The 25061-nt window shown below is 38.7% G+C and overlaps 2 protein-coding genes, 1 long non-coding RNA gene and 1 other non-coding gene across 9 annotated transcripts in view; 3 read left to right on the plus strand and 1 right to left on the minus strand.

The window, feature by feature from the left end:
- Positions 1-8386, minus strand: part of LOC114680316 (uncharacterized) — a 32944-nt gene extending 24558 nt beyond the window's left edge. The window contains exon 1 of the long non-coding RNA XR_003732490.2: positions 7929-8386. This is a non-coding gene — a long non-coding RNA (uncharacterized LOC114680316). The remainder of the gene's footprint in view (positions 1-7928) is intronic.
- Positions 1-25061, plus strand: part of CTHRC1 (collagen triple helix repeat containing 1) — a 403638-nt gene that overhangs the window by 309629 nt on the left and 68948 nt on the right. The gene's annotated exons all lie outside the window — the stretch shown is intronic.
- Positions 8022-25061, plus strand: part of FZD6 (frizzled class receptor 6) — a 34095-nt gene continuing 17055 nt past the window's right edge. The window contains exons 1-3 of one of the 6 annotated variants that reach the window (XM_077942303.1): positions 8365-8495; positions 9515-9836; positions 11634-11747. Coding sequence is in view for 4 of the 6 variants with exons in the window: in XM_015145733.3 (XP_015001219.2) it covers positions 9660-9836 (177 nt within the window). In the remaining 2 variants the exon portion in view is untranslated. 6 annotated transcript variants of the gene reach the window in all.
- On the plus strand, positions 18375-18417 carry LOC144330950 (small nucleolar RNA ZL63). Its single transcript, XR_013397656.1, has one exon. It is a non-coding gene; the product is annotated as a small nucleolar RNA ZL63 (small nucleolar RNA).

Raw genomic sequence — 25061 nt, forward strand, 5'->3', positions numbered from 1 at the left:
AGTCAGAATTACTCCTTGATCCATGGGCTGCAGAATAGATGTTGTGCTAGCAGGCATGAAAACATTAATCTCCTTGTATATTTCCATCAGAGCTCTTGGGTGACCAGATGTATTCTCAATGAGCAGTAATATTTTAAAAGAAATCTTTTTTTTTTGAACAATAGGTCTCAAGAGTTGGCTTAAAATACTCAGTAAGCCATGCTGTAAACAGAAGTGCTGTCATCCAAACCTTGTTGTTTCATTTATTGAGCACAGGCAGAGTGGATTTAGCTTTTTTTTTTTTTTTTTTTTTTTTTTTTTTTTTTTTGAGACAGCGTCTTGTTGTTGTCCAGGTTGGAGTGCAGTTGCACAATCTCAGCTCACGACAACCTCCACCTCCAGGTTCAAGTGATTCTCCTGCCTCAGCCTCCCGAGAAGCTGGGACTACAGGCGTGCACCACCATGCTGGGCTAGTTTTTGTATTTTTAGTAGAGATGGGGTTTCATTATATTGGTCAGGCTGGTCTCGAACTCCTGACCTTGTAATCTGACTGCCTCAGACTCCCAGAGTGCTGGGATTACAGGCGTGAGCCACCGTGCCCAGCCTATTTAGCATAATTCTTAAGGGCCTTGGGGTTTTTGGAATGGTAAATAAGAATTGGCTTCATCTTAAAGCCACCAGCTGCATTAGCCTTTAACAAGAGAGTCATTCTATCCTTAAAAGCTTTGAAGCAGGTATTGACATCTTCTCCCTAGCTATGAAAGTCTTAGATGGCATCTTCTTCCAGCATAAGGCTATTTAGTCTACATTGAAAATCTGTTATTTAGCGTAGCCACCTTCATCAATGATCTTAGATATTCTGGATAATTTACTGCAGTTTCTCCATTAGAACTTGCTGCTTCACCTTTCACTTTTATGTTATGGAGACGGCTTCTTTCCTTAAACCTCATGAACCAACCTCTTCTAGATCTGCAGCTTCCTCACCTCTTTCTGCCTTCATAGAATTGAAGTGAGTTAGAACCTTGTTCTGGACTAGGCTTTTGCTTAAGGGAAGGTTATGACTGGTTTGATCTTCTATCCAGACCATTCAAACTTTGTCCATATGAGCAATAGGGCTGTTTTGCTTTACTATCATTTGTGTGTTCACTAGAGTAGCACTTTTAATTTCCTTCAATAACTTTTCCTTTGCATCACGACTTTGCTAACTGTTTGGCACAGGAGGCCTACCTCTCAGCCTGTCTCAGCTTTCAATATGCCTTCTTCACTAAGCTTAATCATTTCCAGCTTTTGACTCAAAGTGAGAGATATGTGACTCTTCCTGTCACTTGAACATTTAGAGGCCACTGTAGGATTATTAATTGGCCTAATTTCAATATTGTTGTGCCTCTGGGAGCAGGGAGGCCCAAGGAGAGGGAGAGAGATGGGGAAAACAGTCGGTTGGTGGAGCAGTCAGAACATACTCAACATTTTTCAAATAAGTTCGCCATCTTCTACGGGCATGGTTCACAGTGCTCCCAAACAATTAAATAGTAATATCAAAGATCACTGATCACAGATCACCATAACAGATATGATAAAAATAAAAAAGTTTGAAATATTGTAAGAATTAAAAAATGTGACACAGAGACGTGAACTGAGCACAGATCACTGGGAAAATGGCACCAATGACTTGCTCCAAGCAGGGTTTCCAGAAATCTTCTGTTTGTAAAAAGCACAGTATCTACGAAGCACAATAAAGCAAAGTGCAATCAAATGAGGTGTTCCTCCACTAATTTACATTCCCACCAGTAGTGTGCCAAGTTTCCCTCTTGTCCATACTCTTGCCAATATTTATCTCATCATGTTGATAATAGCCATCCTAAGAGGTATAAGATGTATCTCATTGTGGTTTTGATTTGCATTTCCCTGATGATTAGTGATGTTGAGCATCTTCTCATACACTTATTAGCTATTTGAATGTTTTACTTGGTAAAACATCTATTCAGGTCTTTTGCCTATTTTTTAGTTATTTGTTCTTTGGTTGGTTTGATTTTGTTTTTTGTTTGTTTGTTTGTTTTGTATTTTTTGCTATTAAGTTGTATGGATTCCTTATATATTTTAGATATTAACTCCTTATCAGATATGTAGTTTGCAAATACTTTTTCCCAATCCATAGGATTGCCTTTCCATTCTATTGATTATTTTCTTTGCTGTGCATAAGCTTTTTAGTTTGATGTAGTTCTACTTAGGAAATTTTGCTTTTGTTGCCTGTGCTTTTGATGTCATATCAAAAAAAATTATTGCCAAGACCAATGTCAAGGAGCTGTCCCCTTATGTTTTCTTCTAGGAGTTTTACAGTGTTGGCTCTTATATTTCTTATAAGTCTTTAATCCATTTCAAGTTAATTTTTTTTTACATTGTATAAGAAAAGAGCCCACTTTCATTTTTTGGCATGTGGATATCTAGTTTTTTCAACATCATTTATTGAAGAAACTGTCTTTTCCCTATTGTACATTCTTGGTGCCCTTGTCAAAGATTAGCTGATTGTATATCTATATAGGCTTATTTCTGGGCTCTCTCTACTGTTCCATTGGTCTGTTTTTATACCAGCATCATACTGGTTTGATTACTGTAGCTTTGTAATACAGTTTGAAATCAGACAGTGTGATGCCTCTAGTTTTGTTCCTCTTTCTCAAGATTGCTTTCACTATCCAGGGTCTTTTGTGGTTCTGTATGACTTCTAGGATTATTTTTTCTATTTCTTTGAAAAATGCCATTGAAATTTTGATATAAATTGCATCAAATCTACAGATTGCTTTGGGTACTATGGACATTTTAACAATATTAATTATTCTAATCCATTTGTTTTTAATGTAATTTTAAAAATCAGAGTTATTAGCAGCCCATGATCCATAATTGGTATAAAGTTGGTTCTGTACATCAAAGAACATTAATTTAGTTATTGTCTAAATTACTAAATTGGGGCAAGAAGCCCTTTTCTAGATGCTACAAGCTTTATAAAGGGAAAATACTATTTCTAATATTCGACTTAACCTGGCTGCTTGGTTTAAAAAAAAAGGATAACATATTAAATATTTAAAATGACCAGATGGTAGGTTTGAATCCACTAAAAACAAACTCAGCAGGGCAAACTCACAGGCACAAAATGTAACTCAAAGCATTAGTAGAGCTGAGGCTGTTTTTCTTTAGCATTATGAATCTCTTTATTTGCAATGACTATACCAGAGCTCTAAAGAGGCAGTCTTATACATCAAACTGTCATTAAAATATGTGGCTCTTTCCTGCAGTGTCATGTTACTACTGCACTGAAAATTTTATTTTTCCAGTAATACCGGAGGTAGTAATTAGGTCTATTATTTCTGGCCAACCATAATAGATACAACCATAACGGACACAACCCAAAGGTTAATTGCTATGCTACAAACACTGCAGCAATTAGCTTTTAGAGTAGGGAGTGACAGGGAATGTATTTCAAGTGAAAGTTAGTTTTTAAATAGAAACTATCCTCTACGTCGTGTGCATAGACTTCCTTAATAAATTAAGTCAGTGCATGATCAAATTCACAATGCTACTTGGAGGGAGTGAAGCCATGGTAGAGCTTTTAAGGGTTAGGGAAAGAAGTATTTGGGAGAGAACTTCATGAGGGAAGGGGTTCATACCACTGGAAGTTCTAACTGCTTCCTCCCAAGTCCCTTTATGCTTCTGTACTCTTCAATGCCTCTGCTCAACCCAGCCTCCTCCAGCTGGGGTCCCTCTACTGCTATTTGTTCCTCAAACTACTAATGTCTCAGCATCAGGTCAGTGGCCACAAGCAGGCCTATCCCCTAGTATGTGTATAGGGACCAGGCAGGAGTACAAAGGAGGATACCATGCTATATGTCTACATAGCTAAAACTCATATATCAAACTAACAAACTGCTACTTGAAATATGTTCTATCCTCCTACTTTGAAAAAACATACCTTTATAAAGACAGAAATGTTTTTAATGTGTAAAGCTATGTTTTAATGAGTAGGCAAGATATCAAAAATAGATCAATTCAATTATTATTGCACGTGTTTGCATAGTCTGGTGATAGGCTGGAGATGTTCGGGTAAGTAATTAAATAAAAATTTACACAGTTTACAAATTACATATTTACCCCTGTGATATTTACTTTCTTCTCTTCATTTTAGCAAAATCCCTTAATTATATTGTCATAATCAAAATTTTCATAGTCAGTATTCTATGAATACTAATGCCAAATTACATAATTTTCCTGAATTATTGCAGCTTTTGGGATTTTCAACTTGATTTTAACTTGGAGATACTTTGCTCTGCTAAGGCAGTAGCAACTGGAATTATCAATAAAATTCTTAAAGTTATACCTATTTTTTAAAATGAGATATTAAGGTTTGTAGTGTGGCATGTAAGGAGCTTAGCTGTTAATCTGTCCTAACAAAAAGTAGAAAGTTGAACAAACTGAAAATCAACAACTCTTCCTAGATCTAGCAGAGAAGTGGGGACACAGAGCAAGCCGCTGCCTCCAAAGCTGGAGAGACAAACAGGCAGATACAGAGAATCATAATTTATTAGAGCAGCAACCCACCAGCAGAAACCTCCAGGGGCACGAGTACAGGGTAAGAAGACCAGAACTGTAACTGATGAATTGCTAGAGGTTCAGTGTGGTCAAGACTAAGAGTTTAAAACTTCAGGGGGTTAGCCAGGCACGGTGGCTCACACCTGTAATCCCAGCACTCTGGGAGGCCTAGGCAGGCAGATTGCAAGGTTAGGAGACTGAGACTATCCTGACCAGTATGGGGAAACTCTGTCTCTACTAAAAATACAAAAATTAGCTGGGCATGGTGGTGTGCACCTATAATCCCCACTACTTGGGAGGCTGAGGAAGCAGAATCGTTTGAACCTGGGAGGCGGAGGTTGCAGTGAGTCAAGATTGCACTACTGCACTCCAGCCTGGCAACAGAGCGAGACTCACACACACACATACACACACACACACACACACACATACACAAAAGGGGTAGGGGGCTAGTCTTTGGAGGGCACACCCACACTTTCATAAGTTTTACCTCCAGGAGTTCTTCCAGGTTCTGTCAGTGAAAATCAAAGAAAAATCACCTCCTACATCCAATAGGGAAAGGTTTAAAGTAACCATTTTGAAATATGTCAAAATATTCTGCTCTTTTCAACAAGGCCTGTCCTCAAGAGAAACTACTTTACCAGAGCCTAACCTATTAGTTTTAGCAGAGTCTAATCAAGCTGGTATATGGCAAATATCCAGCCCCCTCTAGACATCCTGTCCCACCCAAGAAGGGGGATAAAAACTAAGAAGCACTTGTGAAGTTCCCAGCCTAGGGACACAGGCTCACTAAGACTGAGACCTAATCACAGGTCTATGGAATGCTTCCCCTCCTCCCACATCTTAACACCACATCACTAAAGCCCATTTATTCCAGTGCCTTTCACCCAGTACATCATGTCCAGCTTTCAACTAAAAATTACACGGCACACTATAGAGCAAAAAACACAGTTTGAAGAGACAAAGCAATCATCAGAACTAGACTCACATATGGCAGAGATATTGGAATTATCAGACCAGGAACTTCAAATAACTGATTAATATATTAAGGGCTGTAAAGGTAAATGTAGACAACTTGAAAGAACAGATGGTTAATGTAAGCAGAAATGAAATTTTTAAGGAAGAATAAATAAGAATTGCTAGAGATATAAAGTTCTATAACAGAAATGAAGAATGCCTTTGATGGATTCATTAATAGGTTGGACATGGTTGAGAAAAGAATCTCTGAGCTTGAGGATACGTCAATGGAAACTTCCAAAATTGAAAAATAAAGAGAAAAAAAGACTTAAAGAAACAATATCCAAGAACTGTGAAACAACTACAAAAATATAACATATGTGTAACAGGAATACCAGAAGGAGAAGAAATAGAGACAGGAACAGAAGAAATATTTGAAGCAACAGTGACTGAAAATTTCCCCAAATTAATGTCAGTCACCAACAATGTTAGACCACCTCTCTAAAATCTCTTCCAGAAGATAGAAACAGAGGGAATACTTCCTAGCAGCATTGCCCTAATACCAGAACCAGACAAAAACATTACTAGCAAAGAAAACTATAAACCAATACATCTCTAGAACAAAGATGTAAAAATCCTCAACAAAATATTAGCTAGTAGAATCCAGCAATGCATAAAAAGAATTGTACAGCATAACCAAGATTTATCCCAGGTATGAAAGGCTTGGTCCAATATTTGAAAATTCATTCATGTAATCTACCATATGAATAGACTCAAGAAGAAAAATCACATGATCACATCAATAGATGCAGAAAATGCATTTGACAAAATCCAACATATTTTCACGATAAAAACTTTCAGCAAACTAGGGACAGAGTGGGGAACTTCCTCATTTGCTAAAGAACATCTACAAAAACCCTAAGGTAACATCATACTTAATGATGTGGAACTTACCTATAGAGGAATAAAAATAAAGAATGACATCCAACTTCTCAGAAACCATGTAGACAAGAAGAGAGGTGGAGTAAAACTGTTGAGAGAAAAAAACTACTAACCTATAATTCTGTACCTTGCAAAATTAGCCTTCAAAAGTAAAAGTCTGTTTCTTCTACTTTTGGTCACCACTGTCCCCTAGCATCAGCCCAGAGGAACAATGCAAAGAGAAAGAGAAGGAAAATGAGGAAAACTGTCAGATAGTTATTTACAGATGAAGAAACTAAAGAGGATCTGAATAATTTGCTCAAGTTCATACAGCAAGTAAGTGCTGGAGCTAGGTTTTGAACCCAGGGGTTTTGAACTCCAAAGTTTGTGTTCTTAATCTCGTACCATTGGGATGAAATTTGTACAGTGAAAGACAAGCAACGATATAGATGATTGCCTAAGTATTCCAAATCCATCCTGACAAAAAAATTAATAATTCCAGTTAATCATTGCTCACTATATAATTAAATACAATTAAAAATAAAACAGGCTTTATTTCTGTATAAATCAACTTACTACAATTTTTCCTTCCAAATCATGGAACAAGTATTCACTTGAATTACAAAAGTATCGTTTTCAAATGATACTTTAAAAGTGTCGTTTGTAAATGATACTTTAAAAAGTATCGTTTTAAAATACTTTTAAAAGTATTGTTTTTAAATGATACTTTTAGTGATACCTCACTGCCTGGTAATTACTACTTTTAGCGATACTTCACTGCCTAGTAGTCACTAGAGCCTGATCACAAAAAGATTCATTAAGTTCGTAGAAATTGGAGAGAAAGAGTCTTCCGATGTAGAAACTTAGAAATTTAGGGGGAAATACTCTTCCTACATAGAAATTTACTCTGCAAGACATCAACTATCCAGCTCTTAATGATATTAATATTGCTTCATCACTACCTGTCTCCCAACATCAGTCTTAAGCTTTTGATAAAACTGGGGAGGAATTCCCCTTTCCAAGTTCAAGCCTTTCACCCACAGATTTCAAAACTCTTACTCTGGTTGTTCAGTGTTGTCCTTCTAGGTATGGCAATATGACATTCCTTTTCTGCAACAGGATGATTTATCTGACAAGAATAGCCTCCATTTACAAGTTACTTTGCATTTTTCAAAGTACTTCTACAAGTTCATTTGCTTCTCATACAATTCTGTTTCATAGGAGGATCTTACAGGATAGGTGTAAACACTTGTAACGAACTTGGCACTATTTGACTTACAGCCAGGGCTCAATTAACGTTAACCATCACTACAACTATTGTCATTCCCATATTGTGAGGAAACTATGTCCCTGAAAGATTAAGGTAATTTATCTAACATCTATGACAGTGTTGGTACCCCAAACTAGGTTGATTTCTACGGCAGTTCAACTTCCTATTAGGGTTTGTATCAATAAAACTGTAGGACCCGCCAGGGCTGGAATCCCACTGCTACCTGAGCATACAGTTGGTGACCAGACTCCCCGAACTAATAAAAGGATTTGTTGTTGTTGTTGTTATAGCAGTTGTCCAGGAAGTATCTCCTTTCGAACTCAGGTCACTGGGCAACTGACTTTACAGAGCAAATTGGCCCCGTTTAAGGATTCTTGGCTCCTGAAATCCGCAAGGAAGTGGGTTCTTTTAGCGGGAGCGCCAAGAGCTTCAAAAAAATCCTTCTAAAGTGAACCCCTCTGGACCCGGATAGTGAGACAGGGCTCAGCCTTGTGCCTCGGGGGCAGTAACAGACGGCAAGGTGGAGGGGGCTTCCCGGGCCCACAGCCGGACCTCGGCACCCCGAGCGCGTTCACCGGGGCCGGGTCCTGGCGGGCCGCGGAGTCAGGCCGGGCGGCGCAGCTCAGGCGGTGCCCGGGCGCAGGGCCAGTCCCACCGCCGCCGCCGCCGCCGCGAGCCCGGACCTGCCCGCCCGACCTGGCGGCGCAGTCTCGCGGGATCGCTCAGCTCTCGCTCCCCGTGCGGCTTTCGAGGCAGCTTCAGTCCCGGACGCTCCCCGGAGCCGTCTCAGGTCGCTGGGGGGACGGTGGGGTAGACGGGGACGAGAAGGGAGAGCGGCCTTCGACCGCTGCCCGAGGTGGGGCTCCCATGGCCGGGACTGGGCAGGGGCCGGGCGGGTGCCGGGGGAAGCGGGGCGGGCCTCGAGGGGCGCGAGGGGCCGCGGCTGGGTGAGGCGCGCCGGGAGCCGCAGGTGCTGGGGAGGCGGTGGCGGGACGGCCCGCACCCGAGTTTCCTCGGAAACGGGAGCCGGCTCTGAAAGGCTGGCTGTGCCGGGGCCCGGCGGCACCGCGCAGGCCAGGAACGCGCTGTCTGGCTCTAGGCCTGGGGCAGGTGCCCGGGTGTGGGGCGCTGGCAGACCGGCCATCAGTGTGTGTTGGGGCGCGGGTAATTCGTAATCCGGGGCCCACAGCCTTCCTCCCCCAGGGGACTGCCTTCGCCCTTCCCGCGGGACGGATTTGCGCACTTTCCTTTCGACGGCAGCGCTACACCCTCCTAGCCAGTGAAAACTGCAATGTTGCTCCTCCGCTGGAGGAATCCTAAAAGTCTCTCTCTAGTTGGCCTTTTGAAAAACGAGAAAACTAAGACTGCTACAAAAATTGACTCTTTAGAGTCTTTTACAAGTTTAAGAACTCTTTGGGTCTTAAGGAATTTCCCAGGACCTTAGTTTTCTTGTACTTAATAAGCTTTCCAACAGGGGCCCTTAGATTGTATGCTTATATTAATCTTTTATGATTTACTCCGAATCACCAGCGTTCCTTTTTTCCTCCATCTCACTCTTGCCATTCCCCCTTTTAACCCTGTGTTCCATACAGCAGCAACCTCCTAGCATCGGTTTCCTAGAGGTGCAGCTTCCTTAGCAAATGATGCATTCCATGCTAAGGCAGGTGGAAGAGTATCTCGCTAGGACAGAATTTTCCGTTGTTTTTCCAGTGTTTGTTACCTGGGATGAAAATCTTAACTCTGCACTTTGACTCCACATTTGAGTTTATGACAAATGTTGCTGATACACCCTCTTGTTTGTTTTTACAGTAATTGACCCATTTTCAGGTTTTCCTGAAAATGAATAAAATCGTGAAATGAGGAATTTGAATATTTTATCTTTGGATGGGGATCTTCTGAGGATGCAAAGAGTGATTCATCCAAGCCATGTGGTAGAATCAGGAATTTGAAGAAAATGGAAATGTTTACATTTTTGTTGACGTGTATTTTTCTACCCCTCATAAGAGGGCACAGTCTCTTCACCTGTGAACCAATTACTGTTCCCAGATGTATGAAAATGGCCTACAACATGACATTTTTCCCTAATCTGATGGGTCATTATGACCAGAGTATTGCCGCCGTGGAAATGGAGGTGAGTAGTGCTTCATACCTTTATTGAAAAGTAGTTTATGCTCTGTTCTAGAAACTAGTAATGTGACTTATTTTTAAACACAGCCGATTTCTTCAAGTTGTGTACAAGTCGTGTTTTGAAAAGTCCTTTTGAAAATTAAATCCCTCTACTGACTTATGTTTTATGTACATTTGCGGCCCGGTTTACTAGACTCGTTTAAATAGGGTTCATTTTATATAATGAAGTATGGTGACAAATGATTTCTAAATACCTTGTACCTGGAAAATATTTTGCTTTCCTGAATCAAGTATGATAGTTCCTCTAAATGGGAATTCTGAATATTTTTCTAATTCAGTGAACATGTAATATTTATTGCCTGGACTAAAAGTGAAGAAATCTACATGTTTTTATAAGTAGTTGTAATATTCACTTGATACAGTTTTTCTGAAATAAATTATCAGAATATTTTGTTGCTGTAGACTGTATTTTAAGGTTATCACAAAGTCTCTGAAAAGTGACTTTGTTTTCTAAGCATAACACATATATGTTCTTTATAAGATACTTGTTAAAAGAAACCACTTGGGAGGAGTACAGTGACACTAAAGATTGCCTTAGGTGCCTTAGTTACCTGTCTCTGGTTTAGAGATATGCAAATTACTAGGGAGTGTGGGAAGAAAGCTACCTGTACAGACAGGAACCTGCCTTCCCATGCAGATTTGTTAGGTTGTTAAGTCTCCTGAAGGGAACTGGACACATGTATTGTTTTTGTAGTTTTTCTCCAGAAAAACTGAGAATAGTAAAGGCTTTTTCCCCTCAGATTGTTGCTAAGAGAAGAAATCCCTACAAATTTAATATATATACTCTTTTTGAAATTGATTAGATTTGATTTTGCAGCTTTGAAAGTTTTCTATTGTTGTTCAATTGAATAGTCGTCTGACTGCCTCATTGTGGACTCATGTCTGGAATAGGAAAGCTTATAAATACTAAGTAGATGTTATTTAAAAGGATAATACAGATTGTATTATTGTTATCTTTCAGTGTTTTTTTTCCAAACCGATGCAAGATGTCCTTTTGAACACTGAACAAATGAGGCACTGAGACTTTCATTAATCAGAACCATTTTGATGGTTCAGTCTGATTCAATATAAAGTGTATAAAGTATATAGTGAGAACACTGTGAAGCAATAATTACTTCATTCATTCACTTTTTCTCTGATGATGTTTTGTAGTGTTCATGTTTTGATAGTGTTCCTAAATTTTTTTAATCTGATTTCCTTTGTATGTGGTAACTACATACATTTTAAGGTTTTTGTTTTTTCTTTTAGAGATGTGGTCTCACTATGTTGCCCAGGCTGGTCTTGTACTCCTAGGCTCAAGTGATCCGTCCTGCCTCAGCATCCCAAAGTGCTAAGATTACAGGCATGAGCCACTGCACCTGGCCGACCATTTTAAGTTTGAATGCTAGAAGTGACCTTATAAATTCATATCATCTAGACTCAAGAGAGATACATCCCTGCTATTAAATGCCTATAATTATAAGATAGTAGCAACTAGCTTTGTTCTACACATGTAGAACCAATTGTTTTTTACTTTCAAAAAAAAAAAAAGTTACTTTTTAATTTACATAGCTTCTTTCCCAAGTGGTTTTGTGCCTGGATATTACTAAGAAGGCTTTTGGTTCTTACCTCTTTTATGTGATTGCTAACACTACCAATCTCTTCATTATATAATTTTCCACATGTAAGTAACTTTTCTCATAGCCTTTGCTAATGAAGGTTTTTTTTTTTTTTTTTTTTTTTGCTATAAATCTTACTTCAGTAAGTTTAAGGATACACAAGAAGAAAGCCCTCAAGCAGTCACAATACCAGCATTAACCTAAGTCTACAGAAGAAAGGAAAGAGAAGTGAAAAGGCAATAATATTGTCAACTTAGGTCAGGCTTTTAATCTCTATACGTAATATTTTAGTCTATACTGTTGTGTTTTTCCTACCACCCCATTCCTATTTTTCCTTATACAATAGTATTCTCTTTTAGTTACTGTATTTGAATGTCCAAAATCCTATAATTTGAGAGTTGTAAGTGACCCTAAAGATCACTTCTTAGCCTTTTTTATAAGCTTCTTAGCCTTTTTTGTGCCATTAACCCCTTCTCAGAATAAGTTTTAATATTTAAATAAATAAAATGGGTAGGATTACAAAGAAAACAAATTAGATTGAAATATACTTATAGCTCAGGTAAAGAACCCCTGAACCCTTCATTATACAGATGAAAAAACTGAAACCCAGAAAAGTTATGATTTGTCCAAGGTTCAGGCACTCCAATCTGATAGTCTTCTCTGTCTACATGGACCATAATGTCATCTTTAACTGTTTTTTTTTTTTAAGGCTCTTGTCCTTATTGGATAAACAAGATAATATTTCTTATGCTTTAGAATGCAATGTGTAAATTTCACACTTTGCTACTTCTTTGCAAACTTCATTTAGATAAAAATTAAACTGGGTGATTGTTTTACCTCTGTTTAGCTCTGTCTGTCTTTTTCCTTCTTACAAGTGCCTTGAATACAAAGTCTTATTAGAGCAAAAATAAAATCTCTGTGTCACACACCTGTAGTCCCATCTACTCTGGAGGCTGAGGTGGGAGGATCACTTAAGCCCAAGAGTTGGAGGCTGCAGTGAGCTATGATCATTCCATTGCACTCCAGTCTGGGCAACAGAGTGAGACTTTAACTCACCAAAACAAAATGAAAACAATAACAACAAAAACAAAGCAAAAGTTAACTCCCTAATCTTCAGTCTCTCTAGTGGTGCCACAGTGATTTTACTATAATTCAAATTTGTGCAGTCCACTTTAGGGTTAAAATCCTTCATCATTTTCCCTAAAGCTGGGGAAATAAAGACCTGATTCTTGAGCACCCCAGGCCCTTCATGTGAGACTCTGGCTTCTTGTCTAGTCTCCCATCTTGTACCATCCCACATTGCACACACTGCTTTAGCCAACTGACCTGTTTGGAGAATTCAAATCCATATTACTCTCCATCACCTCTGTATCTTTACACACACTGTATCCTCTGGTGAGCTGTCTGTCTACCTGGCTTTCTTCACCTGCTCAGTTCCTTCAGGTCTCAGTTAAAGCAATAACTGTTTTTAGTGAACCCTTCTTTCACCTTTCTCTTGAGCATATTTAATCAGCCCACTCTACACCCTTACAGTACTTATAATGTACATTTGTTCTTATACTTATCATGCTGTTTTACAGTGATCTACATGTCTCTAGATTGAGAGTTAGTTGAAGGTAGGGATGGTGGGTTTGTTTTGGTTTTTTTTTTTCCATTTCTATCCCTAATACTAAGTACAATGCCTCTGAGCATGGTAGAGGCTCCATAGAAGCTAAATAAAGAAAAAGGTAGGATTTTATGTCCCAGTAAGTCAGCAAAGGGAATTTTCCCTCAAAATGTTTACCTTCCACTTCTATCATCTATAGTGTCCAAATCAAAGACATACTAATATTTTTAGGTGGTTTACATACCATTCTTTTTCATCCTGTCTGAGCCTAGCTTTAATGAAATTTATCAGTTGACATCCTCTGTTTTGTTTCCCACATTAGCTCTACACATACTCATTAGAATTTGTTTAAAAAATTTGATTTTTAACCATTTCTAGTTATTTGTATGAAGTAAAGGAATTCAACTTTTGATTGGACTGTTGGATTATAAGCTATATGCGTCTTTTTTTTTCCCAAACATTGTACTTTAGTCCTGAAGTGTATATTCCAATTGAGTACTAAAGTATAGCTGCTTGTAACTTGGCTTTTACTAAAAATGTGTTTTATAGCTTCTCTAAAGATCAGTTTAGGTTTTACACCTCCAACCCAATTGCCTTTAGTTTCTGCTGGTTCCTATTGAATTTCCAGGATTCACTGTGTATTAGTGTTAGGATGAGGGGCTGAAGCTGATGGCTGTGGCAATGAATTGTACTCTGTTAGCCACCAAGAATCCCATATAAGTCAAGAGATCTATCTCATTCCTTTTTTGTTCCTAGTTTTCATTTTGTAACAGCTAGCCTGTTCTATAGAATGTAAGCATTTATGGTCATTTTTAATCTGTGATTATATGAGATGGTTTAGAGCAATGGTTCTTAAACTTTAGTTCATAGACCAGCAGCTTGTGAGCTTGTTCGAAATGCAAGTTCACAGACTGCTACCCCAACCTACTGAATCATGATTGCTGAAGATGGAGCCCAGCTGTGGTTTCACAAGCTGCCCAGGTGTTTCTTATGAGTGTTAAAGTTCAAGACCCACTGGTTTAGAAGTTTGGATTGCAGATTTTTACTGTAAAAGACAAAATTATTTTGGTTTTCCAGACCATACAGTCTCTGTCACAGCTATTCAACTTTGAAATTGTAGCACAGAAGCAGTCACAGACAATATGCCAACAAATGAGTGTAGCTGTGTTTCAATAAAACTTTATTTACAAAAACAGGCAGTGTTCAATAAAACTTTATTTACAAAAACAGGCAGTGGGCTATATTTGAACCAGGAGCTACAGTTTGCTGAACCTTGGTTTAAAGTATTTGAAAATGTTTTAAGGATAGTGTAGAATGTAATAAGTGGACATTATGTGCATTCTTATGTTAATACATTACCTAAGTTTTATGTTACTTTCCGCATAAATTTTTTTAAGTAAAATTTATCACAAACAAAAAGAATCTCACTGGGATATGTTGGTTCTTTAATTTTGTTTCGGAGATCGCTTAAAATTAGGGACTTCAGTTTTTTCCTTATTTTATTATGTGAACCTGAAATCATTTGTATTACAAAGAGTTAATTTACAATTCTGCATAGTAACTGGGCTTTGTAATGAAAAGGATGTACAGTCTAACTCTCCCAAGTGGAAAAACAAATGGCTGCTGCTTTTCCATTGTGTCCCTTTTGTTTCATATCTAGAGCATTGTTTCACATATTGTGAGATTGAGGTCCCTTGAGAGACTGATTTCATCCCGAAAGAGCTGAGACTGATGTAGGGAAAATGGAAACAAGAATGTTGTATTTTTCTATTTCAATTGCCTTCATTGAGGTCTAGGCAAAAGCCAGGTCACATATTGTGTTTGGAACAGCAAGTGGTCATTCCCCTTTTAAACAGTCTAAAGGGAAGTGAGCCAAAAAAAAAAACAAAAAACTTTCCTTTCCACCTGTTAATATGTGCTGTTAGAATGTCTCTATTCAGTTAAAAATAAATGGAGAAAAACTGGATAGACAGACTTTTAAGGAAAATATCTATTTCTGTTGCATAGTAGCTTTTAAGCATTTTTATTTTCCTGCTTTTCGAAGAGTCCAGTCCCTTCCTGCTTTCACCTTTCTTCCATATTCTCTACCCTTGTATGTCCATACACAAAGAAAGAAAATGTTTAGTGAGATTAACCTGTTTGTTTTTCAGGAAAGACTATCTGAAAATAACTGTAGCCATTCTGAAAGTAAGATATTAATCATATAAAATGAAATAAATACTGAGAAGTGTTCCAAGCCAGTTGCGTGTATAATGACTACTGTTGTGTTTTAAAGGTAGAAACCTTCCTTCATGATGTTGCATTGCAGTAGCAGGAAAAGTCCCTTGACTCCTTCTTTTGAATCTGCAGAATAAGGGCAGGCCTGTATGTGAAGAGAAAGGATATTTCTCCTGGGAGGCTCTGCTGAGAAGCACAAGGTTCCTAGCCCATTCCTTAGTATTCCACGGGAAGACTGTTGTGATTATTTCCTTTCCCCAAGAACGTGGCATGTAAAATGAAACTTTATTACTCTAGGTTATATATTTGTCATGTGTTCGTTCATTCATATTTATTGAATATGTACCTGAATATATAGCTTTCCCAGAATTGTAGTTTTTCAAGTTCTAAGGTTTACATTAAAAAAATAATTGATTCTAGATCAATTCCTTTGTAGTATCAATCAGTTAATATGTACATTTGTCTAATTTCCAAAGGAAATCTCTTTTGGAGAAATGATTTAAATTTTCTAATGGTCCCTCACAAGAAATAGTTTTAAAATAACAAGTTTTCCATTATGGAAATAATGTAAATTCCTGCTTTTTATTCTCTTGTATTCCAGGCTCCACTTTACATTTTTTAAAGAAGGTGACTTGCCTGGGATTGATCACATTCATGAAAATAAGTAACAAAATTTGCATCACTTTCCTATACAGTAGTCCATTGGCATTCTCAAAGAATTTACTCGAGACTTTTATAACCACTTTAACAGTATTTGCCCAGTGAAGTGTAACTGAAAACATTTAAGGGCCCCTTTAGACTTTAGTGAGCCTGTTGTTTTGCTAAGGTTCATCACTTTTTTTCAACCACATTTTAAATTTCTTTCACTCAGTTTTCATCACCATCACTGTAAATCGACTTTGTTTTTGGTGCCAATTTAGAGCAAGAAATATAACTTTTCTCACTACATGGGAGTTATTGTGTATGTCACCATGAGTAGAAAGCACAAATCCTGAGCTTAGGATCAGATGCTTTGGAGTCACTTGGTCTTGTTCACTGTTGATGTGGCTTGCTTCCATGTACCAGTGGGATTCTGATTCATGCTTCAGAAAAGTGACAAACGTTTATATATCCCATATTTTCAGTACTCAGGGAAGCAAGGCACTGCCAAGATACTGCCACAGGACCACTCTGCTTAGGTTATGCTTTATATATTTTTAAGAAACCAAACAGTTCCTTCTTTTGATCCCTCTCAATTAAAATTCTAGCCCAGACTTTCCATTCAGAATCTTACAATGCCACCTACCCCAGGCCCATATTATGGTTCCTTCCATTATGATATTATTATAGCATCAGGAGCTAGCTGGTCCTTTCCCTGTATATTTCACTGAGACCAGCTGGTATTTATTCATTCAACAAATATTTGAATGCCTAAATAAATAAATATTTGAGGCACTGTTCAGGTACTTGACATACAGTAATGCACAAACAGACCTCACAGAATTTATATTCTGGTGGAGGGAATGTAAAACAACCTATCTGTTTTTGTCATTGTACCTTCAGTTCTACTTTTTGACAAAGGCTTATTTTCTTAGATTACTTTTTTGCCCTTGTTTACTCATTTCCAAAAAATACTTATAGACTTATTTTAATATTATTTTGCCCTGGTCATTTCTTCACTGGTTTTATATAGCTCTTAATTCTTTTAACTCTGAAAAATGAGCCTCCTTTCCTTGTGTTCTAAGGTTTTTGGTTTTTTTTGTTTGTTTGTTTGTTTGTTTCTGTTTTTATGTCCTTTCCACCTTAGATAGGGTACCCAGACTGGTTAAGCAGAAAAGGAATTGATTATAAGAGTAGCAGGTAGCTCATAGAATCAACAGGTGGGCTAGAATTCAAGCTCAGGCTGTAAGAAAACATGCTACAGCTAAGATGCTGGCACAGGTATAGTCTACTTGGGAACTTATAAGCAGGGGATTTCAGTGAGGACGAGTCTTGGATAGAAAGGATCCAGGATACTTAACCTGACACTAGATAGTTGGTTGATCCTGCTGGGACATGATACCATATTGAGGGCTTAAGATTGGTTACTGCTCTGCTTCTGGCAAATGAACTACTCAGCAATAGCCAGATGACCCCAAGAAGGAGAAGTCTATGCTATTGGATCTGGGCACTCTTCTGCCACCATGACCCGTTTGTTCCTGAGCCTATTAAGCCTATACTGGTGTAACTAGAGAAAAGGCTGATTGACATCCACAGAGTAGATTATTTAGTCTACACATTTAAGAGCCTCCTCTGTCTTGGGACCTTTGGGTTTGCATTCACATGCAAAAAAAAATTTTATTTTTGAGATTATAGGCCCATTTTGGAGAAGTCCAGTCACATACTGCTTTTCTGGACTCCTAATACCAGTTCTCTAGAACTCTTCCAAGCTCTTGTTGCTTGCAGGTCCCTATCTTGTTATACCGTTAGCTATAGCCCATGAATCAATGTAACTTCTTACCTGAGACCATCTTTCTACTGATAACATAGACAGTGATTGAAGTTCTGCCTGCTGGGGTCACCTCTGAATGGAGTTATAATCCTATAGTAGCTCACTCTTGGCTGGGGCTAGCTATTGTAAGCCAGGCTGTAATTGTTTCGTCATGAGTCATTTGGTCAGAGGGAACTCTCCTTGAAGCCATAGGTGTATTTTAAGGAAAGGATTGTAATATGGCAGAAGCAGGCATTCTGAGAATGTGCTACTTTCCCATATCTTTGAGATCTACCCGGCCACTTGAAGATGAATGCAACTGGTCCCTGACATCATGAGTTGGTGAGTTCAGTAACACTCAATTCATGAGAGGTAACTTGACTTGATGATCTCTAGATGTTCTCTCCTGTTTAGTTTCTATGAGGAACTAGTAGCAAAAGCCAAGTCCCTTTTAATTATGTAGGGTTAATCTCCTCATCTGCACTTGTGTCTTACTATGGCATCTAGAGTACATGTCTATGGCCTCATTATCTTTATGTCTTCGATAAGATAGATTAGTGTGATGTCCTGTGAAGTCGGTGATATGTTTCACTGACTGAATTTGAGGCACAGAGTTGAAGAGCTGATGTTCCCCTAAAGCTGAAGCTCTTAAACTTTGGTGTGCATCAGAATCATCTGAAGGACTTGTTAAAACACAGATCACTGGCTCCACCCCTGAGTCCCTGAATCAATAGGTCTGGGATGGGGTGGAAAAATTCCACATCTAACAAGTTCCTAGGGGATGCTGATGCTGCTCACTCAGGGGCCACTTGTTGGGAACCACTGCTCTAAGGCAAGTTGGCAAAGATATGCTGCTGTCCCTGCTGGGTGAGAACAAATTGCTTTTGTAGAAGAAAAAACTGGCTAGCTTAGAGAGGCATACAAGGTGCCTGAGCTTTACTATTTGCTACAGGAAAGAGACCACATCTGGAGAATCACCTTAGCCAATTGAGTTGAGGTTGCTTAAGACAATCCACTGGAAAGTTGAAATGAGCAGGCGGTGGGAACTGTTACCCCGAGTGTGTTTCTAGTGGTGTTGCCAATCTCTGAAAGTCCCCTTAATCTGCAGTATGGTTTTTGATTTTCTATCATGGTAGGGAGGGAGACCCTAATGGTTTTTGTTTGGTCCCTACCATAATAACATTTACCCAGGAAACAAATATGATGATTGTGCTTTTGCTAAATACAGCTATTTTAAGTGTACATACATGAACTTGGAAAATTGCAGTGGGTTGGATTTAGGTCTCACTGAACCCTTGTCAAAAGCCCATTTATCATCTTACCTCCAAAAGCCCAGTCTCTGAAGCTAGCACAATGAATCTAGAATCTCTGAGAAATAACCCTGTATCAGTATGTCTTAGCCCCATCTAAAATTGTATTATTTCCTCCTCAATTTGTAACCCTCAGAAACCAATATAAATTACAGTCTTACAACTAGTTTGTAGGTCTCTTTTTCAGATTCGATTTTGACTTGATGCTCCTAAGGCATGCTGGGGTGAAACTCTCGTTATAGGTTGAGACATCGAAGACTGGTGGGATGGGGCAGGGGGCTATTTATTTTCTTCTTACAGAAAGGGTCCACCTTGAGAACTGCAGGTTCTGAGCACTCTGTGATATCCTGAGCCTTGTCATGTGTCCCCACTACAGAACTCTAGGTCTCACTGTTTCCTAGTTACAATATCACCAGGTCTCTTACATGAATGGGAAGCACATTAAACTGATATAATTTAGCCACCTGCAGATCAAACTGCTTGGTTTTCAACTCCTTAAGCCTTAAGTCCTTTTAGTCCTTGTGTGTGTGTGTGTTTCATTTTTTTTTTAAAGACAGGGTCTCACTCTGTTGCCTGGGCTGGAGTGCAGTGGCACAATCATAGCTCAGTGCAACCTGGAACTCCTGGGCTCAAGTGAGCCTCAGGCCTCAGCCCCAGAGGCAGCTGGGACTATAGGGCTGTGTGCATCCAGAACCTGCTAATTTTTTTTTTTTTAAGAGACAGGGTCTTGCTGTGTTGCCCCGGCTGGTCTTGAACTTCTGGCATAAAGCAGTCCTTCCACCTTGGTCTCCCAAAGTGCTGAGATTACAGGTGTGAGCCTCCGTGCCCAGCCTAGTATTTTGCTCCCCACCTTGAGTCAAAAATTCAGAGATGCCAGTTTGTTATTCTCTTCCTAAACCAAGCAGTACCATTAGAAGTCAACACCCTACCCTACAATCTGAATAACTCATGCTTTTTATATTATTTTCTGGTTCTCTGGCAGCAGCCACTCATTTGATCTCCCATAGCCTCATGTTCACGGGGCACATCACTCTAATATGTACAGAGAAGCTAAGCGAAAACCAAGCTAAGTGCTTACAAGGATAACTTAATTCACTTTGCCATGCATTGCCAGATTTCCATCTTTAAATACTAACAGGATGCTCACTGCCTTTGGCCTCAGACCAGAAACCCAGTTCTAGAGTTCCTCCTGTTTTGCTGAGATCACTTGCAAACCATTCTGTATGTTTTTTTTCTGTACTGGTTGGTCTTCTTGATTACAAACAACAGAAACCAATTCTGAATAAGGAGAAAATAGATAGATATTGGACAGCTTGTAAGATTAATGGGAAGGCAGGAGAACCAGGTTCAAAATGTAAGGAGGAGCAAAGGGAACTGAGGCATAGCTAAGGTCATACCACAGGATTAGTTTGTCACCAGTGCCAATACCATTGGATACTTCCTGAGCCATTGTCACTGGACACTTATTTGGCCACTGCAAGAATTACTGATCGCATTGCAGCTTCCTCAAATAATCTGACTATATCTGTTCTTTTGCATAACCCTCTCCCCAGGAATCACAATACCCAGAGTATACAAATGGCCAAGCTTAGGTCAGGAGCCTATGTTTTCATTGCCAGGTTGTATCCCTGAATCCCTCTTAGCTTCCATGGTGTCTTACCTACTTTTGGATTCCCCCAAATAGTAAATATTCACTCTAGAGCACAGTGCAAAACAGTGTTACTCTCTGGGAACAGTGATTCATACTTGTAATCCCAGAATTTTGGGAGGCTGAGGCAGGAGAATCACTTGAGCTCAGGAGTTCAAGACCAGTCTGGGCAACACAGACTCTCTCTACTTGGGAGGCTGAGGCCTGAGGCTCACCTGAGCCCAGGAACGGGAGGCTGCAGTGAACTATGATTGTGCCACTGCACTCCAGCCTAGGCCACAGAGAACCTATCTCTTTAAAAAAAAAAAAAAAAAAAAAAAGTGTTCCTTACCAAGGAGAAAATTTCACTGTAGCACCTACAGTTGTTGTGAAATTGATCTCCAGTTCTTCTACTCAATTCTTTGTTACCCTCTTCCTAAACTTTTGAGCCATAAATCTCCTTAGTGGTCATCTAGTTCATCACTCTCACTTTACTGATGGATACTCTGAGACTCAGAAACAGAAAACTACCTGCCAAAGGAAGCACAGGTAGTTAAATTAAATAGTTAGAATTAAAGTATTAGAATTAAAGAAGAGTTAGAACCTAGTTAGAGTTAAAATGCTGGCATTATTTCCAACGAAGGATTATATAAAATACTCCATGTATTTTGATTTTGATTCTCATTTTTCATTTTTCTTACTGTTGGCTCAGGCTGTTTTTCACGATAGAGATGTGTATTGCCTTCTCAGATGTCCTCTTCTTTCTCATCTCTGCCAGTACTAATAGTAACTGCTGTTTCCAGGGATTTCTGCCAGGGACTGACCATTTCCTTAAAGGAGCTGACCTTTTATTTCTTGAGTTTTGAAACTGTAGTAAATAGCACTGTTTTGGTTATTGAATGGTAGAATCTCAGAACCAACACTGATAGTTATTAGATGAGTTTTTTTGAGAATGAAATTTGAAAGGAGGAGTTTATAAGTGAGATCATGAAGGCACTGGGTTACTAAGAGTTGAAGAAGGTGGTATCACTAAAGGGGAGTAAAAGGAACAGACTGATGTGACCAGGTTTGATATCTACTCAATTCATGGATTTGCACTTTAATTCATGAGTTTAATTCACAGGTTTGGCACTTACCATGCTAAATGCTAGTTTAATAACATGATGAAATTCATAGCATAAAATTAAGGACATAAGAAATATCTCAATGTGTCATGTTAGATTTGGTTTCTGAGAATGGTACCCAGGACATTTTGAGGAAGAACATAAAATATTTCGATCATGATTTTTACTTCAAAAGACTGCAAATATGTTCCTCCTAGTTATGTTTCAACAGATTGGTATAACGAGTTCAATACTAGGCTGACTACCCATTATTTAAAGTGCTGTGATTTGTTCTGAAAGTATTCTATATGATGGAATACTTGCTTTTGCTTCAGGAGATACATCATCATCTGGAATGTAATCAACATAGCTTGAGGTTTTATAGTGTTTGATATGTATCCTGTGAACATTAATTTTTTTAAACTGAAGAGTTTCTTTCATGTGGAAGAGTCCCAATCCTCTTGATATATTTTCTTCCCTTCATCCTCATTGGCATTTTTGCCTGTCGCTGTGCTTTGGGAAAGGGTAATTTTCAGGGAGAAACGGACAGCAGCACAGAGTGAAGGTTAAAGAGGACATACTCTGGAGTCATAGGGACATTAGTCCTAGTTCTGCTTCTTACTACTATTGTGACTATACAAGTTCCTTAACCTCTCAGAGTCTCAGTTGCCTCAGCTGCAAGGTGGAGAGAACAAGTTGTAATAAAGGAAAATGGTATATGAAAAAGCACAGTGCCTGGTTTTTGGTAAGTACCAAATGAGCCAAAGCTCTGATTTATTATTAGTAGCCATAGAATTGGTAAAAGTAGCACTCAATCAGGAATAAAGATACCTAGCTTCTAATTCAGAGTACATTTTGGAATGTGAGTAACAATTTTAATAAGAAATTGGCTTCAGTTTTCTCACTTGATCCAAGGGCTTAGATTAGGTCAGTGGTTTTTCATCTGTGATCTCTGGAGGTACTTTGAGGTCACTGGTAGCAAAGGGGAATGGTGAGAGGTATCTCAGCAGGGAGAGCTTCCTTTTCAGCCCAAGAAACTGTGCTTTTATTTGTTTAGTATATTGGCCTCCTTTTAACTTCTTATTTAAGGAAAATGTTTCTTGGCAAAATGTGTATGTGTGCATGCACAGACACACATACACTTCGAAAATAATTAACTTAAAGGTTTTCTCTCAAGTCCCTTCCAAGTCTAAAATTCTTTAAGGCTGTTCATCTGCAACTGAACTTGGAAGTTGGTGGCCCACACTGGATCTGAACTGAGACTTGATTTTTCTGTGTGTGTGTGTGGTGGGGAGGGAGAGGGGGTCCTGTTTCAAATGTGTAGATTAAAGTACCAAAATCTAAAATTTGAGAAATTACACATAACAATCTAAGTTCTGTTTTCTTGGGAAAAATGGATATACCTGACAATTCTATGCCCCCATTTCCAAATAATAGTCTGCTGGGGTTGAGTAGCACTGCTTTTCAAATATTCTCTATCGTCTTACAGGCATTTGAGTTTACCTGGCTGGCCTCTGAAGGTATCTGAGTTTTCAGCATGCAGTTTATCCTCCACACAGTGCAGGAATATCAACGTTATTGGATTAGCCAACTTTGGCACTGTAGAAGAATTAAATTAGGGAAGTGACTTGTGTTTTCCATGTAAGAAAAGTGTTTTAGTATAACAAAAGTACATGTATTGCATTCATTTTGTCTGCCCTTGAACTAGATAATTACTTCTTAAGTGCTGACCACCAGTTAATCATGGCTTCTGAGTTAGAAGAACTAAATAAACACAGTGTGTTTTAATTCTTTCCACCAAAGGATCTGATTACCAGATAGTCAAAAAATTTAGGAACTAGGCTTTTTTGGGACAGTAAACAAAGAGTTTACTAGAGTTTACTAGTTGCCCGCAGCTCCTCTTCTGCTACCTCAGGTTCAGAGGAGGATTTGCACACCGTCTGGGCACTCTCTCCCCCTCACGATGGAGGAAACTGAGAAAAGTACCATGCTGTTTGCACTCCAAGTTCCTGTGAGGTGACAAAGGATCCAATCTCAGAGCATCATTCAAATAAAAGCAATAACATATGTCAACGGTGGCAACCCTGTCTCTGCTTAGTCACTTTGCCCTATCAGGACAGGGGAACTTCCCACTGGTCTGACATCCTCCATAGCTATTGTCCTCTAATTGTTGGGTGTGGGTTCTGTATATGCCCTTTAAGTCAGACTTAATTGTTAATTGTAGTCTATAATCAAAGCTTATATTTACCTATTAATTTTTGTCTGCTTGACCGTTCATTTACTGAAGAAGATATATTGAAATTTCTCATGACCGTGGAATTGTCCATTTCTCCCTATAGTTTTATTGCTTTTTGTTTATATGTTTTAAGTCTAGTTTTAAGGTGTGTACAGTGCTCAGTAATGCATTTTAAAGTATATTTGTTGCACTTTATCCAGAACCTGAATGTTTTGTGGCAGGAGATATTTAATTGGCCATACTGATGAAAGAAGTTGTCATTCCTTTTTTTTATATTTCAAAAATTTCCCAAAGCTTATAGGGAGCCCTTTCCTTATTTTTTTAATGCAGTTATAGATTTTGTTTTTTACCTTTAAACCTTTTCTTTCATTTCAATGGCATTTCTAGTGGAAGGACATGCTAATATATAGTCAGTGCATTTCCCTTGAATCAGAATTTTCATCTTCTCTCACTCTACTTGTTCTCCTTAGGTAGTTTCAGCCAATTATTTCAATTACCACTTTTATACTGATGACTTTTAAATCCATATCCTTAATTTAAAGTCTCACCTCTATATAGCTTTATTTAACCACCTGCTAGTAGATATTCCATACTCAAATGTCCCATGGGCACTTCCGACTGTCCATCAACTGGTAAATTGTTAAGAAAAGTATGGTACAGCCATACAGTGGAATATTACTCAGCAATTAAAAGGAATGAACTACTGATGCATCAAACGACATGACTGAATCACAAAACAATGATGCTGAGTAAAAGAAGCCAGACAAAAAAGAAAACATATTATATGATTCCACTTATGTAAAATTATAGAAAATACCACTCTGCAGTGACAGCAGGCAGATCAGTTGTCAGGCGTGAGAGTTACTGAGGGGCTGAGGAGAATGGAAGGGCGGGAGGGATGACAAGGGAGCCAGAGGAAACTTCTGATGGTGAGGGATATATTTATTACCTTGACTGTGATAATCATTTCAAAACCTATCAAATTGTATACTTTATACATGTTCAGTTTATCATACATCAGCT

Source organism: Macaca mulatta, chromosome 8 (genome assembly GCF_049350105.2).
Source record: "Macaca mulatta isolate MMU2019108-1 chromosome 8, T2T-MMU8v2.0, whole genome shotgun sequence".
NCBI classification, from domain to species: Eukaryota; Metazoa; Chordata; class Mammalia; order Primates; family Cercopithecidae; genus Macaca; species Macaca mulatta.